This window comes from Heptranchias perlo, chromosome 2 (assembly GCF_035084215.1).
Source record: "Heptranchias perlo isolate sHepPer1 chromosome 2, sHepPer1.hap1, whole genome shotgun sequence".
In the NCBI taxonomy this organism is placed as follows: domain Eukaryota; kingdom Metazoa; phylum Chordata; class Chondrichthyes; order Hexanchiformes; family Hexanchidae; genus Heptranchias; species Heptranchias perlo.
The window spans coordinates 99,095,194-99,112,740 of NC_090326.1; the positions used below are offsets into that span (position 1 = coordinate 99,095,194).

The 17,547-nt window shown below is 42.8% G+C and overlaps 1 protein-coding gene across 3 annotated transcripts in view; it reads right to left on the reverse strand.

The window, feature by feature from the left end:
- Positions 1–17,547, reverse strand: part of invs (inversin) — a 351,132-nt gene that overhangs the window by 85,355 nt on the left and 248,230 nt on the right. For all 3 annotated transcript variants that reach the window (XM_068004896.1, XM_068004906.1, XM_068004888.1), the window contains 2 exons: positions 8,015–8,224; positions 2,674–3,005 (listed from right to left, as the gene is read on the reverse strand). In XM_068004896.1, coding sequence (XP_067860997.1) covers positions 2,674–3,005; positions 8,015–8,224 — 542 coding nt within the window. The remainder of the gene's footprint in view (positions 1–2,673; positions 3,006–8,014; positions 8,225–17,547) is intronic.

A 17,547-nucleotide genomic window follows, 5' to 3' on the forward strand; every position in this document is an offset into this window, starting at 1 on the left:
TGAAAGAATCGAGGGCAGCTGTCTGTCACTGGTAAAGGTTCGGCCACAATGCAAGAAGTTTCATCTTGTGAGGAGGGAGTCATAAACATCAAAGGCCGATGCCTGGAGAAGGATGGCGAGGCAGGAGGAGATACCCCCCAATAGAGGGTTTGTTAGCCTCTGGTATTAAAACTGGATAGCCGAGTGGTAAAAGATAAAATACTAGAGCCTGGTCTTTAGTTGTTTCCAATCCTTCATTCACAGAGATTCCCCTTACACACACACACCACACCCTAGATAAGCTCTCCTATAAAAAGGATACAAGAGAGTCCCCAAATGACACCCACCACCTGAATACAATTAACACTCTTTAATATAAATCATACAATTAACATCTGGAGTCTAACCTGAATGTTCAAGATGCTAAGTGGCATCCTTGAAATAATTGTAAACAATTTTACAACACCAAGTTATAGTCCAACAATTTTATTTTTAATCCCACAAGCTTTCGGGGGCTTTCCCCTTCCTCAGGCGGTGTGGAAATGACATTTTCGAATCCTTCGCATTTTAAGATCACGTAACAATGCCTGGTGATTACTGCCCGTTGCCAAGACACACGACAACGCAAAATCGTCGAGCAGAAATTGATAGCCAAGTTCCGCACCCATGAGGACGGCCTCAACCGGGATCTTGGGTTCATGTCACACTACACGTAACCCCACCAGCGAACAAATGTTATCTGTTTTTAATATAACGGGTCATTGACTGTCTTCCTTATCTCTCTCTCTCTCTTTTTTTTGGGGGTTTGTATATTCGGTGGCCTTTTTAGGTGACACCTTTCTGTCTGCTCACTGTGATTGCCTTGGCAACGGGCAGTAATCACCAGGCATTGTTATGTGATCTTAAAATGCGAAGGATTCGAAAATGTCATTTCCACACCGCCTGAGGAAGGGGAAAGCCCCCGAAAGCTTGTGGGATTAAAAATAAAATTGTTGGACTATAACTTGGTGTTGTAAAATTGTTTACAATTGTTAACCCCAGTCCATCACCGGCATCTCCACATCATCCTTGAAATAGACTTTGAAGGTTTCGTTCTTGTGATCATCCACAAGTCTACTGAGGCATCAGACTAAAGTTATTCTTTTTTAATTTGCTCTTGGGATGTGGGCAACACTGGAAAAGCCGTGTTTATTGCCCATCCCTATTGCCCTGAGAAGGTGGTGGTGAGCCTTCTACTTGAACCTCTGTATTCCTTGTGCTGATGGTGCCCCTATAATAGGGTTAGGTAGGGAATTCTAGGATTTGACCCAACGATAATGGAGGAACGTCCAAGTTAGGATGATGTATGACTTGGAGGGGAACTTGGGAGGTGATGGTGCCCCATGGCATTGCTGCTCTTGTCCATCTCAGTGCTAGAGATCGCAGGGGAGGGGGATGTTGATGTAAGCTTGTGAACTTCTGCAGTACATTCTGACGATCGTACATATTGCAACCACGGTGTGCTATTGGTAGGATGGGCGCTGATTAAGTAAATTGCTCCATCCTGGATGTTGTTGAACTTCTTCAGTGTTGTAGCTCTACCCAGTCAGACAAGTTGGGGTATTCCATCACACTCCTGACAAGCCTTACAGATTGTGGAGATACATTGAGAGGTTTATTAGCACTTTACTAACAAAATATTGGTAAGCAGCATGCTGCTTCTTTAGCCAGGACCACCCTACTCATTAGGGCATTGGATTACAGGGTATCCGGTGCAGAGTGGAAATAATTCCAGCTTCAGTGACAAGTCTACCATGCTAGATCTCATCATTAAGCCTGTCTGGCTGGCCACGATGTTCTGGACTACTACAGACTTGCTTACATTTGTTTTCCACAAAGGAATGACAAATTTAATAGAGTTCTTTGATGAAATAACAGAGTGTATTGATAAAGAAGATGCAGTGGATGTTGTGTATATAGATTTTCAAAAAGCATTTGCCAAGGTGCCGCAAAGGAGGCTTGCTGAGAAAATTAAGGCACACGGTGTTAAAGAAAATGTGGCAGTATGGATAGGAAGTTGGTTGAAGTACAGAAAACAAAGACTTGTGGTTATTGGATTTTATTGGACTGGAGGGATATAATTAGTATCCATGGGGTCAGTGTTGGAACTTCTTATATATAATATATATATCTGGACTTGGATACAAGGGCACAATATCAAAATTTTGAATACAGAATTAAAAGGAGAGATAGAAAAACACAGTAGTGAAGGAGAGCAAAAGAGAAACAGAGTGGGGGGGAGGGGAAGTAAAATTTATTTTTCAGACTCCCCTCCCCCACCCAACAGTAAACCTAACTAGAGGGGCATAAAAGGCTTAGAGTATTTTCTGGAGGGGTCCAGCTGCAAAATGCTTGAGATCTGCTCTAATGGACAGACAGAATCTTGAAATATGATCCCCAAAACACAAGAAAAAGTCGTAGAATATGCCATGTAGTAAGAACACAATTTGTCTTATTCAGTCACCCTAAATTAGTGTCTCTGATAATATATTATGTTACATAGTATAACACCTCTATTATAAATGTATCCTGAATCACTGAGCAATGCCATAGGAGATCCACTAGCATTTGTAAAAATGACACTTCTATGACATCAGATACTTTTTTCCCCCAAGTATTATTTAATTAATCTGTGTATACAGAAACCTGTCTTACCTTTTCCCCTTTTCATCCTTCTTTTTCCAGTTTCTGCTGATGGAGGTTGACTCCGAATGGTGTCCGTACTCCTCCAAGATTGCAAGAGAGGCCCTACACTTGCTTTCTCTTCAGATCTGCTTTTCGATTGTCTCTTAGAATCTTCCCTAATTCTCAGCTCCAATTGATCACACTCCGAAGTGATGGTAGTGGAAGAGCTCTCCCCATTTACTGGATAATGGCAATTAACTTCTAGATTTGCCACTTTTTGCTGTGCATTTAACTTGAATTCCAATCTCCTCTTTTGCTTCTGAAACTCTGCCTCCTTCCTTTTATTCTCCTCCTCACGTTTCCTACAATGAAATAAAGACAATGAAAAACAAGCAAATAGCCTAATAAAAATGGAAATGGATAAATAGATGAATGCACAAAGTATAGGATGCCAACGCACTTGGCAACATATTGGTTGTGTAAAAGAAATCGATGGCTTTCATACATATAATTAATTTCCTGACCAGGTGCTCCCAGGGAGCACTGGTCAGAAAATCGCATGTCCTCAGCTTGATTTTCCATCCAATAGTTGCATGGAAAATTAAGATCTGCAGGCCTGTGAATTCCCAACCAGTGCTGTTCCTCACCAGGAGCACCTAACTGGTGAATCATCTCTATAATTGTACATTAAAACAATTTTGTTGTTGAGGGTTACTAAATCCTGCACCTCTGTTGCAGACACGAGTGGGTGACCCCCACAAATCCCTTCATTGGCCAGTGTCAGGAAGGATGGGAAAGCAACTTGATGACAAGATCACCATTTAATTTTCTCTACTCCTTACAGGGAGAAATCACAAGTTTCACCAGACAGCATAGACTGACAAATGAACATAATGGGAAATGAGTCATGTCCTCCCACTCCACTGCACTCCTGATTTCTGTTCCAATGTACAGCATACTGAAGATGTATCACAGGTTTGATTAATTTGGTCGTTATCATGTTTTGGGATGGGTTTGGATTATTAAACTGAATGACAATTTATTATTAATAAATAAAAGAAACAATTTTGCTTAAATTCTTGATGAGTTACTTCTAACTTAATGCACAGAATGTCACACATTTTCTTCTCCTCAAGGCATTGAGTCACCCTATAGCACAAATCCATTGGTGCAAGCCACTCTCCAGTACCTCACCCATGTATGAGGTAGACAGCGTCGGCAAGTTGTTTGACTGGGAGATGGGGGATCGCCGCCAAGTTCAACCCTGTCCTCGGCCAATGTCTACACATGCACACTTCCAAGCTGCCCCAGCTGAAATCATCTGAATCACCACAGACCAGGAATGAAAGCTGGAACTTACGAAAGTCTGCATGGCTCAGAGTCACACTGTAAATTGTGCATATTCACTGAGTCATTAGGGTTGGGGGGGGACTAGGGAATAGGTCATGTGTATTGCCTAAACAATGAAAAAATTAACTTAGCAGGCAGAAACATAGGTTATAGCTGCCTGTGTAGTTGATGACAATGAAAGAAGTTAAACTTGCATACACTCTACAGAGAGAGCGAATATTGACTGTGCACTGCACACTGGGGAGAATCTCGACAATCATAGAGTCAGGAACCAGACAAACAGCATGATCATTTGCACAACTCGAACAACATATCCATTTCAAGAGTGAGATTATTCTCCAAACAACTCAAGCTAACCAACCAACGCAATATTTGGGAAATGAACCAGTTTCAAGTTAGAAACAGTTCTATTAACAGCAATTTTTACACCACTGGTTATATAAAATTAACACAAAACACAACATAGTACAAATATTTGACTCTGTGGCCTCACATTACAATCAATCATATGAAAAGAAAACCAACAGGACTAAACTGACACAAAAAAGTCATGCATCATTGAAGCTGTATTATGTCTACAAAACTGCCAGCTTGGACTGTGTTACAATACACACAATGCAGCACTCTGCACAGCAGCAGTACCAGATACATCTGTGTGACAATGCATTAAAAAAAATAACATACACAGCACTATACTTTAATAACTTTGCTATTGCCTTTTGGACTCAATGCTGTTACTTGCAATTCATCAATGGAACTCTTGAGAGACAGTAAATGTCATATTATGTAGAATTCTGTAGTCCTGGCAAAAGATTGAATAATGCTAGTACATGGTACTGTGACTGTCACCACATTAGCACAAACCACAGCAAATGACAAGCTACTTATGTAATGTGTCATCATCATTTCCCAAGATCCATGTCAATGACAGCTGATGTCTGTTCAGTGCTATCTGTCAAGGTAGACTCTAAACTTTATCTGTCATTGCTATCTGATCGTATTTGTTCCATAGAGAGAACTGATTACACCCTGTGTCTTGAATGCAGTTAATTGATCTTAACCCTGGGTGTCTGGCAGGTGATGCCTACCAGCATTCCCTGTGGTTCTGATCAGAATGCCTGCTGTTAAATATAACCATTGACATGATACAAACAGATTGTAATTCTTCCTTCGCAATGATATGGGGAATAGATTTGAGTGCTTTACTCTTCTTGTCTATCAGTAAAATCAATCTCCACTGCTTACAAATGAGTCTTCAATCGTGACAGGAAAAAAACATAAAGCCTGGAGCTAAACGGATACCTCACACAAAGATACTACATAAATAACAAGGCCACTTATTATCTTTACTTCATGCGGGCATGAGCTAAAGATAGTTATGAAAGATAATTACCCAAAACTAATGCCTACATAGAATGCTGAGTTGTATAAGCCAAACCAGGGCACAGAATTACAATCTGATATTATCTTTTGATTGCAAGTTCTTTGAAAATCTGCTTCCTTAGAACATTTGACCAAAGCAAGAGATGCCCTCAGTCCATTTCACATTAAATTCAGCTTCTCAGAGAGACTTTGTAATGCAGATAATGTTAGGGAGATGCTAATAGAAACTTTGACCACAGCCAAACGTTTCACCCCCTCCCCCTCACCCAAAGAAAATTAAAAATGATCCTAAACTGGTGTTTAGCGGGAAAATGAAGAATGAAGCAACTAAAGATAATGGCTCCAACTGTGCTGTGCCATAGAGTTAAGATGCATATTTGCATCATAGAAAACTCACATGGTGATTACTTGACCTGAGCCGAAGCCACTGGAGAAATACAGTGATCAAATAGGACAGGATGTCTATCTAATTGACCACCTCCTACAGACCAGGTCAGATTCATACAGGAATAAAGGCAGAAGCTGAACAGCAGACTTGCAGCAGTGATTTGTACCAGAAAAGAGGAAAAAATAAAATTTAACAATGGAAGTAAAAAAAATTGTAAAAAAAGTTTGAGATGTTAAAGGAGCAGGTCCAGAATATATTGCTCCCTCTGTACTCTGCCCCCCAAAATTTGCTTTAAACCCAACCTGAGGTGAGCCCCCCTCTGCACTTTTACCATAAGACTTTTATTGTTTCATGAATATGGCAGATGTCATGAAAATTGAGATCTAGCAGTCATTTACAGATTTTTGTTGATAAACAAAATGTGGCACTATGCTGGATGTCCAACACACAGCATGGTTGGACATTGGAGTGGTAAAATGCAGGTTTGTGACCTTGATTCTCCACACGATGAGTTACTGATTGTAGTATTGTGAATGTAAATGTGGCATGAAGGTTAGTATGAAATAAGTAATTCATTAACAAAACGTAAAACACAAGCAGCCATTTTTGTCAACAGATTTGAAAAGCTGGTTTTCAGGATTTGTTTACAGAGGTCACAGATTTTCCAGATCTCAACAAGTAAACAGCAAATAAATCACACTGTAGCATCATGTTGTACTATGCAGTATATTAAGCCGGTTTAACATCCAAGATGCTGTTTGTACAATCATGGGTATACAGGAGTCTTACTTCCATGTGGAGGATGAAAAGAAATTCAGACAATCATCCAAAGCCACACCTATGGACATCACTGTTTGGCAGCAAAGGCAGAACATTGGAGGAGGAACCCAGAGGGTCTTCACGTTAAGGATTTAGCATGGCTGTGGGAGTCCAAAGAATGTGAAAGGAGATAACATTCACCATACCTAAATACACACATGATTAATTAAATAAATCATAGGTTTGTTGACAAAGTTAATTAGCAAAAAAATAGCTTCATCTAGAACAGTTTTTGCAAATATTAATCAAAGCCACAGTAAATGAACATTCATTTCATGCAAATAAGGCCATTTAAAACTGTTACTTGGAAATGTGATTTGTGTTTTCTGTGTGTAATGTCTTTTACTTGTGACTCAAAAGCTATAAATTAAACCAAGATACTAGCTTTAGGTACTGCAGCATCTGAATGCAAGGAAAACTAGCTCAAGTATTAAACACAACAAATGAACATAAATGTGGCATGAAGGTTAGTATAAAACAAGCCTTCTGGAATATGATAGCACTAAGGCAGAAGTACTGAAAACATTCATCAACATTCGTCGACAGTGCTATCAAGCGGCACTTACTCACCAATAACCTGCTCACCGATGCTCAGTTTGGGTTCCGCCAGGACCACTCGGCTCCACACCTCATTACAGCCTTGGTCCAAACATGGACAAAAGAGCTGAATTCCAGAGGTGAGGTGAGAGTGACTGCCCTTGACATCAAGGCAGCATTTAACCGAGTATGGCACCAAGGAGCCCTAGTAAAATTGAAGTCAAAGGGAATCAGGGGGAAAACTCTCCAGTGGCTGGAGTCATGCCTAGCACAAAGGAAGATGGTAGTGGTTGGTGGAGGCTAATCATCTCAGCCCCAGGGCATTGCTGCAGGAGTTCCTCAGGGCAGTGTCCTAGGCTTAACCATCTTCAGCTGCTTCATCAAAGACCTTCCCTCCATCATAAGGTCAGAAATGGGGATGTTTGCTGATGATTGCACAGTGTTCAGTTCCATTCGCAACCCCTCAAATAATGAAGCAGTCCGAGCCCGCATGCAGCAAGACCTGGAAAACATCCAGGCTTGGGCTCATAAGTGGCAAGTAACATTCGCGCCAGACAAGTGCCAGGCAATGACCAACTCCAACAATGATGTGGAGATGCCGGTGATGGACTGGGGTGGACAAATGTAAGGAGTCTTACAACACCAGGTTATAGTCCAACAGCTTTATTTGAAATCACAAGCTTTCGGAGCTTTCCTCCTTCGTCAGGTGAGTGTAGGGGAGTGTCACCTGTTTGCTCCAAATATTTCACGCAGTAATTCTAATATTGACAATATCTAAGGAATATTAACTATGTTAGCATATTTTAGCTTCCCTGTACAGAAAGATTTTTTTTTGACTGACAGGAATTTGACTGCGTGAATTTGATTTTGTTACTCTTCAGATATAATACTCACTTGGCAGCATCCTTCCGTAGTTGTTCATGCTTCATGAGAAGATTTTTTCTCTCCTGGAAAGCCTTGCGAACCTTATATCCTTTGTAAACAGCCTGGACTTTGGAAGCAGCAATGTCTTGAATTGCAGCAATAGATAGCGCTCCATGTTCCAGCATATACTGGATCACCTCCTGATGTTCTCCAAGCAACGCATAATCAAGGGGAGTGAACCTGAAACAACAGAGAGGAAATGTTCAACAGCAGAGTAAGGTTCTTATTTTGAACTTGTAATACGGCTCTTGTAATCTAAGATTGAATGGAGAAGCAATAACTTATTAAGCTTTAAAACATTATATGGAGCCACATTCAGCAGCTCAGTCTTGGCTTACAAATTCCATCTTCCAGTCCTGGCTGAAGCAGTCTACCTCAAACTAGGTTGCTTAAAACATTGCCAGAACTAATTAAGGAAATGTCTCTAAATGGGATACTCAAACTGATGTGAAATACTGACATTTACTGAGGTCGCTCCTCAACATCTGGCTGCATTTCTGATCCACCTTGGTTTATTTAAAAAGAGTAGGGCCAGCTACAGCTTCAAATTTAATCAGGAAGCAGTGCTGAGGAAAGGAGCATGCTTTGACTGATTCGATCTGCAGCCAATTAGAAAAAATTGGGGCAGCCTTGACCGTTCCAACATAATTCAACTGAGGAGCGAAACAAAGAGAGGAAGGAGAGACACAGAGAGAGAAGGAAAGGAGTTAAAAAGATAGACAGTATGGTAGGAGGTGGCAGAGATAGAAGGGGATAAGCAGAGAGTGAGAGACAGAAGGGATGGAGTTAAAAGAAGGAAAGGTAAGAGAGGTGAAGAATGGAGGTGAGAGATAGAGATGGAAGGAGAAGAGGAACACAGAAGGGAAGAAGAGAGAAATACAGAACGGAAAGAGAGAAACTTTTTTCAGACTTATCAATATATGTATGCTAAGTAACAAGGATGTGAAAGGCTGAGAATTTTGATGGTGGGGTTAGTTGCAAAAGGTTTCGAGAACAATTGTTTTTGCTTGTGCTTATTATCAAAGATAATAAATTTCAGAGGATCTCAAGAACAACAATGGTTGGTTCCCTCTCTCTGAAGAACTATCGCCTTTTTACTCTGTTCCTCTCACTGACAACCTAGCTCCAATTGGAAACTCAATATGTAGGAAATGACTGGTACAAACCCTTGTGCTTTCACTTGATGGGGTACAGTAGCACAGCAAGGTAACATCCTGCCAGATTACTCTAAAACAGCTGTGCCAACCAATTATTGTGCACTGGTTTGAATCCATCTCAGCATTTTCTGCTAACTCGGCATTTGATGTAAGTCATCAAACTTAGTTAACAACATCAAGCTGTTTAAATTCTACCAGTGGGCTCCTTACAAAAAGAAAACTTTTCACAAGTTATACACACACATACATATATACATACACACACCTTGGATTTATGGTCAAAATATGTGCCATTTCCACTTGTCAACTGAACTGTTCAACTGGGCTGTTGAACAGACTTCTATAAGGAACATAATTCAAATCTTGGCCAGGTGATTAATGCCTTCCATTAGTACTACCAGTGCAAAACTCACCAAACGTCAATGGGCTGCCATTTTTACTATTATTATAGAACAGCATCAAGTGCATTTTGTCTGCTACAATATCACTATACACATCAAAATCTTCCAGCTGAAGTCAACAGAAAACAATACAACAACTTGCATTTTTATAGCACCTTTAATGTAGTAAAACGCATCAAGGCGGTTTTTTTCAAACAAAATTTGTCACTTCACAATGTGACTCTAAAGTGAAGAATCTCTGAGCACTATTTTTGTTTTGTTGAAGTACATTTTTAGTTGTTAGAATTTCAAAAGTACACCATTACCTTTAGGATTTACACTGCCTTCAAGCCCACACAAAATCAAGCCACTTTCAGAGCAGACTTCAAAACTGTTTGAGGCAAAAATTGTTTTTGAATTGTGACAGTCAGAGTATAAACTGTGTAGTTGGACTGTCTGGAGAATTTGCCCATTAATGTGGAATGACTGACTTAAAACAGAACTGTGTCTGCTACCATTGTAGACAGATGGACTGAAATACCTCACAATTTAAAAAAAGTTTAAATTATTAAAATTATAATCAAAAACTGCCGAAGACTTACAAATCTGATAGCAGGTTGGTAGCACATACACTTAATTGATGACAGCTGTGGCAGTATTCAGATTTTCTAATTTCAGTAAATATGATCTTAATTAACTACATGCTGTTTAACAACATTAATAGGAAAACTTTGTTTTCTCTTAAAGAGGAAGGTAAATGCAGCGTATCAGCTCCAGTGTAACATTAACCGTGGCACTACGTCACTGCTGCAATTTACGCAGCTTTTAGTTAGTGGTTCAAGAACAGCTTTAGCAGAGAGCTAGGGATAGATTGTTTGTCAGCCCTTTCAGTTGGTGGAGGAGGGGGGCACCAGTAGAGATCTTCTGGTCACGGATGCTGGTGGTAGAGGAATGGAACAGTCATTGGGGGACAGGAAAATTTGATTCAGATCCATCTGCACTACTTTAGTGTCAAGCACAATTTGGCAGGCCTTTTAAATCGGCCTATAATGGTCTCACTAAGAAGAAGCCTTTGCTATTGTAATGGGTTTAAAGATCAATTTTCTGTTATTTTGGGCAGGATTGAGGCGGATGCTCCCTGCGCTAACCTGCTGTAGACAGAGAGGAACTCCCTTGACAAGTGAACCCTCTTAAAGGGTCCGAGGTTTTTTAGTTTTCTAATTTTACAGCACATTTTTAGTAGTGGCGTCTGTTATTAAATATTGTTGCCATCATTATGAAATATTTTGTCTTTTTAATACTTTTTTTTAATAAGAGTTTTTTTAAAATTCTAGAATAGCCAAATATTGTCTGCTGATTCACTGGAAAGCCAAGTGTAATTGAAGCAATTCCAAGACTTCAGCAGAACAGGAAGAACTGAAAACAAAAGGAACATGAAAAAAGAGCTCTTGCAATACAATTTTCACAGAAGCTCAAAGAACAATAAGGCATCTATGTGAATTCCCATGGTGGTCCATGATGGGGCCGGTTTTGAAGCGTCACATACGTACTATTTCATGGTTGAAGTGCAAGATGAAAGAAGGCGTGCCAGGGAGATCATCAGGTATCAGAGTCAGACACCCCCACATCAACCATTATGCCATCAACCATACCTGCATGCCCTGGCACACTTACTCTAGAATCATAGAATGGTTACAGCACAGGAGGCCATTCAGCCCATCGAGCCCATGCTGGCTCTTTGTAAGAGCAATCCAGTTAGTCCCATGCTCTTTCTCCATAGCCCTGCAACTTTTTTCCCTTCAAGGATTTATCCAATTCCTTTTTGAAAGCCACGGTTAAATCTGCTTCTACCACCCTTTCAGGCAGCGCATTCCAGATCATAACTACTCTCACAGTGTAAAAAGATTTTCCTCATGTCACCTTTGGTTCTTTTGTCAATCGCCTTAAATCTGTGTCCTCTGGTTCTCGACCTTTCTGCCAATGGGAACAGTTTCTCTTTATTTACTTTCTCTAAACCCGTCACGATTTTGAACACCTCTATCAAATCTCCTCTTAACCTTCTCTGCTCTGCTCTAAGGAGAGCAACCTCAGCTTCTCCAGCCTATCCACGTCACTGAAGTCCCTCATCCCTGGAACCATTCTAGTAAATCTTTTCTGCACCCTCTCTAAGGCCTTCGCATCCTTCCTAAAGTGCAGTGCCCAGAATTGGACACAATGGGCAGCATTTTAGCACCCGCTATCGGGTGCGTTCCTGGTGGGGGGGCCCCGAAAATCGGGAAATCCCGGAGCGGGACCCGAGCCCGCCTCGAACCCGCGCACTTCCGGGTTCCACGCTGACGCGCCGGCGTGCGCACGCAGCCCCCGCTGGTGGGAATCCCGCAGGCAATTAAAGCCAGCGGGATGCCACTTGAAGGTATTTATTTGGCTTGTTCAGGTCATTAACTGACCTGATTAAGGGATTATGTGAGGAGGGGTGGGATTTTAGAGCAAACTGGGACTGTTTCCCACACTGGGGGAAACACTCCCAGTTCAAATGGACCTGTTGCAGCCATCAGCCTGTGGCAGCTGCAAAGGTCCATTTGACAGGTGGGGGGGGGGGAGGGGGGGAAGACCCTCACTCATGCAGGAGGCCACTCTGTCACTTGGGACAAAGTTTGGCCTCCACCACCCTCCTCCTGAGAATCAAAGTCACCAACTTGCACACTTACCCCGGTGTCCAGACACATGTACCTACCTTGCGGACTCCCTCAGATGTACATCTTCCGGATGGGGGCCGCCGTAGCTGCAGTCATGACCTCCTCGGAGGACGAACAGCATCACCAGCCTCGCCATCCACGCCGTCCACCTCTGACACGTGGAGCTCCACAACAAAGTGCTGTGACACATCCACCTGCACAGCAGGAGGGAGGGCTACCGCAGAGAGAGATGCGTCGCAGAGGGCACTACCCTCGCCACAGGGTCCACAGACCGAGGCTCAGCTTCCTGGACGTCTCTGAGCAGCAGTGCACACGGAGGCTCAGAGTCACTCGACATGTAGTCGTGGACATCTGCAGCCTCCTTCATGCCAAGCTACTTCTGGCTGGCCCGAGCACCATCTTCTTACCTGTCGCTGTCAAAGTCACCACTGCCCTCAACAACCTCTCCTCCGCATCCTTCCAGGGTGCAACCGGGGACATCACCGACGTCTCTCAGCCGTCTGCACAAAAGAGCCCTGCAAATACACCAACACCCACTCTGCAGTGACACAATGGGTGGCATCAGTTGTGGGTTTCCATAGTGATCCTCAGGAAAGGGCATTATTGCACAGACCAGACAAGATTCGCGAAGACATGGCAGTAGTGGTGCCAATATAATATGTAATGTGAGTTGGTCAGAAATTCAATATAAGTAACAACCATGACAAACCCTCAAACACCCTTGTGCATCCCCTTCATGCTCACGACACGTTTGCCTTACGCTGCCTACTGCACATATGTGATGCATGCCCTGTGGCTGCAGCACAGGTAGTGGCAGGTTGAGTGAGACTGGCCGTGAAAGAGATGCACGAGAGGGTGCGTACGAGATAGAGCCATGAGATTGTATGAGGATTGGGTTGAGTGGTATTGGCGGGATGAGTACTGGCGAGGTGAGTAGGTGCAGGTACGATGAGGATGAGGTTTGAGTGGGTATGAGGGGTGATGTGACAGAGTAGTGTTGGCAGTGCAGAAGGAGATGTGGGGTGGGGGCGGTGATGTGGCAGACGGAGTGTAGGGGCAAGAGTAAGTGTGCTCACTTTGGCTGACCTACTGAGGTCATTGGAGCGCCTCCTGCACTGTATGCAGGTGGGCGATATGTTGGTGGTGCTGGTGACCTCCTCTGCCACCTCGAGCCAGGCCTTCCTGGTGGCAGAGGCAGGCTGCTTCCTCCCGCCTGCCGGGGGGAAGATCTCTGTCCTCCCCCTCCTCCTCACCCCATGTATTGATACCTGGAGTGAGGCATCATTAAATTGGGAGCAGCCTTCCTCCTGGGCTGCTCCATGCTGTGATTTTTTCTGTTTGTTGCAGCATCTGTCAGTGGAGGACTGCCCCTTTAAATAGAGCTCCTCCAGCTGACAGATCTTACTGCGCATGCGCAGCCCGCCCGACGCGCAGATCAGCAGTGGGGAACCCGGAGGAGCAGGTAAGTGAATCTAATTATGCTACGATTGCGCGGGGAGCTGACTGATTTCGCCGGGCGCGTGGCCCCTCCGCCGAGAACCCGCAGCCCTGGTAACATCGGGCCCAATACTCCAGTTTTGGCCGAACCAGTGTTTTATAAAGGTTGGTGCAGTCTTTGTGGTGAAGGTGCTCCTGCAATGCAGTTAGCTAGTGAGTTCCAGGATTTTGTCCCAGCAATGATGAAGGGACGGTGATACATTTCCAAGTCAGAATGGTGTGTGACTTGGAAGGGAACTTGGAGATGATGGTGTTCCCTAGCACCTGCTGCCCTTGTCCTTTTGGGGTTTGGGAGGTGCTGCTGTGGAAGTATTACTTGCTAACATCATTATGGTGTTTAACTAATTTTCAAGCATTGGAGCTCAAGCCTGCTAGCCCTTGTTCTACCCCTATCCTGCTCTCTGCCTGGTTTGCATTTAACAACCCTAGTGTGAATGAGAAATCTTGTCCTACTTTGAAACTAATCAATATCCCCTCCATATCTAAGTTGAATGACAACACTGTTCTTGCTAGCACGGTGTCCTTATTGTAATCTAACTGATTTATAATAGTGCAAGTAAATCAGAAATTAGACCAGTTGCATAGCCTTTGCACCTTAGCTCCAATTTCCAAGTCTCCAAAATGGTGTCTAGCATTTCCTTTGCATAGAATCACCTGTGCCAGCAACTCAGAGGGCAGGTCATGCCATATTTTTCAATCCGAGCCCCTCCCTCTAATTTGAGTAGGTTACTGGTGCATGAAAAGATTGCCTAGAGAATTTGCCTGTAACGTACTTGCCTCAAGAGTGAAAAATTCAGCAAGGCATCAGCTCTTAAAGGGCTACAATACAACCTAGCAAGTAAAAGGGTGATGACAGAAAAATTAGACCAACTGTTCTCAATGTCAGCAGAGGCATGGGAGCAACACTGCTCCATCTGTTGCTGAACAGTTGGTGGTCCTGCTGCAGGAGGGGGACACTATTTGGGGTTGAAAGGCACCCTTTAGTAAAAGCACAGGTGCAAGCTGTGCAGAGGAGGCTTGCTGACTGCGTTAATGTAGTCATCCAGGTCCCTTACATCTAACTGCAAATGAGGAAGAAGTTTTCTGGTATCAGGGGCAAGGTGATGGTGCTGCTCACTTTTCCTCACACTTCTTGTGCAGCCCATCAAGAATTCCACAAACATAAGGTTGGAACTACTGCAACTGATGGGAGGTGCAATTCCAAACTCTGTAAAATCATTGCCCTTTTGCACACACTCTTTCATTGTGTCAAAGCTGGACTTTTCCTGCAGGTGAAGTGGCGGACTGGAACAGAAAATCAATGCTCAAACTTCCAGCCTGAGGCACTCCTCTACTGTTAGGGCCTTTTCCAATGGGTTCAGCAGCTGTGGATGCAGAGGTTAACACAAGACCATAAGAAATAGGAGCAGGGGTAGGCCACATGGCCCCTCGAGCCTGCTCTGCCATTCAATAGATCATGGCTGATCTTTGACCTCAACTACACTTTCCTGCCTGATCCCCATTTCCCTTGATTCCCTTAAAGAGTCCAAAAATCTATCTATCTCAGTCTTGAATATACTCAACGACAGAGCATTCACAGCCCTCTGGGGTAGAGAATTCCAAAGATTCACGACACTCTGAGTGAAAAAATTCCTCCACATCTCAGTCCTAAATGTTCAACCCTTTATCCTGAGACTATGTCTCCTAGTTCTAGATTCTCCAGCCAGGGGTAACATCCTCGCAGCATCTATCCTGTCAAGCCCTCTTATAATCTTATATGTTTCAATTAGATCACCTCTCATTCTTCTAAACTCCAGAGAGTATAGGCCAATTCTACTCAATCTTTCCTCATAGGATAACCCTCTCATCCCAGGAATTAATCTAGTGAACCTTCGTTGCACTGCCTCTAAGGCAAGTATATCCTTCGTTAGGTAAGGAGGCCAAAGCTGCACACAATACTCCAAAGCCCTGTACAATTGCAGCAAGACTTCCTTACTCTTGTACTCCAACCCCCTTGCAAAAAAGGCCAACATACCATTTGCCTTCCTGACTACTTGCTGTACCTACATGCTAACTTTCTGTGTTTCATGTACAATGACACCTAAATCCATTTGAACAGTAACATTTAATAGTTTCTCACCATTTAAAAAATATTCTGTTTTTCGATTCTTCCTACCAAAGTGAATAACCTCACATTTCCGACAGTGTACTCCATCTGCCACCTTCTTGCCCACTCACTTAACCCATTGATATCCCTTTGCAGACTCTTTGCGTCCTCCTCACAGCTTACTTTCCCACCTAGCTTTGTATTGTCAGCAAACCTGGATGAATTACACTCGGTCCCTTCATCTAAGTCATTAATATAGATTGTAAATAGCTGAGGCCCAAGCACCGATCCCCGCGGCACCCCACTAGTTACAACCTGCCAGCCCGAAATGACCGTTTATTCCTACTCTCTGTTTTCTGCCCATTAACCAATCCTCAATCTATGCTAATATATTATCCCCAATCCCATGAGCCCTAAACTTGTGTAACAATCTCTTGTGTGGCACCTTATCGAATGCCTTTTGAAAATCCAAATATACTACATCCACTGGTTCCCCCTTACCTACCCTGCTAGTTACATCCTCAAAAAAACTCTAAAAGATTTGTCAAACATGATTTCTCTTTCGTAAAACCATGTTGACTCTGCCTAATCATATTATGATTTTCTAAGTGCCCCGTTACGACGTCCTTAATAATAGATTCCAGCATTTTCTATACTACCGATATCAGGCTAACTGGCCCGTGGTTCCCTGTTTTCTCTCTCCCTCCTTTCTTGAATAGTGGGGTTACGTTTGCTACCTTCCAATCCACTGGGTTCGTTCTGGAATCTAGGGAATTCTGGAAGATCAAAACCAATGCATCCACCGTCTCTGCAGCCACCTCTTTTAAAACCCTGGGATGTAGGCCATCAGGTCCAGGGAATTTGTCAGCTTTTAGTCCCATTAATTTCTCTAGTACGTTTTCTTTACTAATCTTAATTACTTTAAGTTCCTCACTCTCATTACACCCTTGGTCCTCCACTATTTCCAGTATGTTTTTTGTGTCTTCTACTGTGAAGACAGATAAAAAATGTTTGTTTAACATCTCTGCCATTTCCTTATTCCCCATTATAATTTCTCCTGTCTCTGCCTCTAAGGGACACACGTTTACTTTCACTAATCTCTTCATTTTTATATACTCATAGAAGCTCTTACAATCTGTTTTTATACTTCTTGCCAGCTTACTCTCGTTCAATTTTCTCCCTCTTTATCAATTTCTTGGCTATCCTTTGCTGATTTCTAAAACCCTCCCAATCCTCAGCCTTACTACTCTTTTTTGGCAACATTGTAAGCCTCTTCTTTTATTCTAATACCATCCTTAACTTCTCTAGTTAGCCATGGTTGGATCACTTTTCCTGTGGAGTTTTTATTCCTCAAGGGTATGTACATTCCTAACCCTAACCATGGTCTCCTAAGCCACCCGCCAGTGTTTCTTCTCTGTCCAAAAATGCAGGCACCAGGGTAGTGACTGGTGTGGACAAAATGCCTCAGATATAGTTGCATGAACTCCTCTTCCTCATTTAAATCATGCAGCCTGTTTGGAACTTCCAAAGGAATTACCATTCTTACCACTTTGAATGGTATGATTTAAATTGCAGCAGCAACCAAGTATAATAAAGGAAAGTATTGGCAGGAAAAAATAACAAAAATGCAAAAATGGCCGACTACCCAGCAAAACAAATCAATATATGAAGCAAAACGCAATTGATT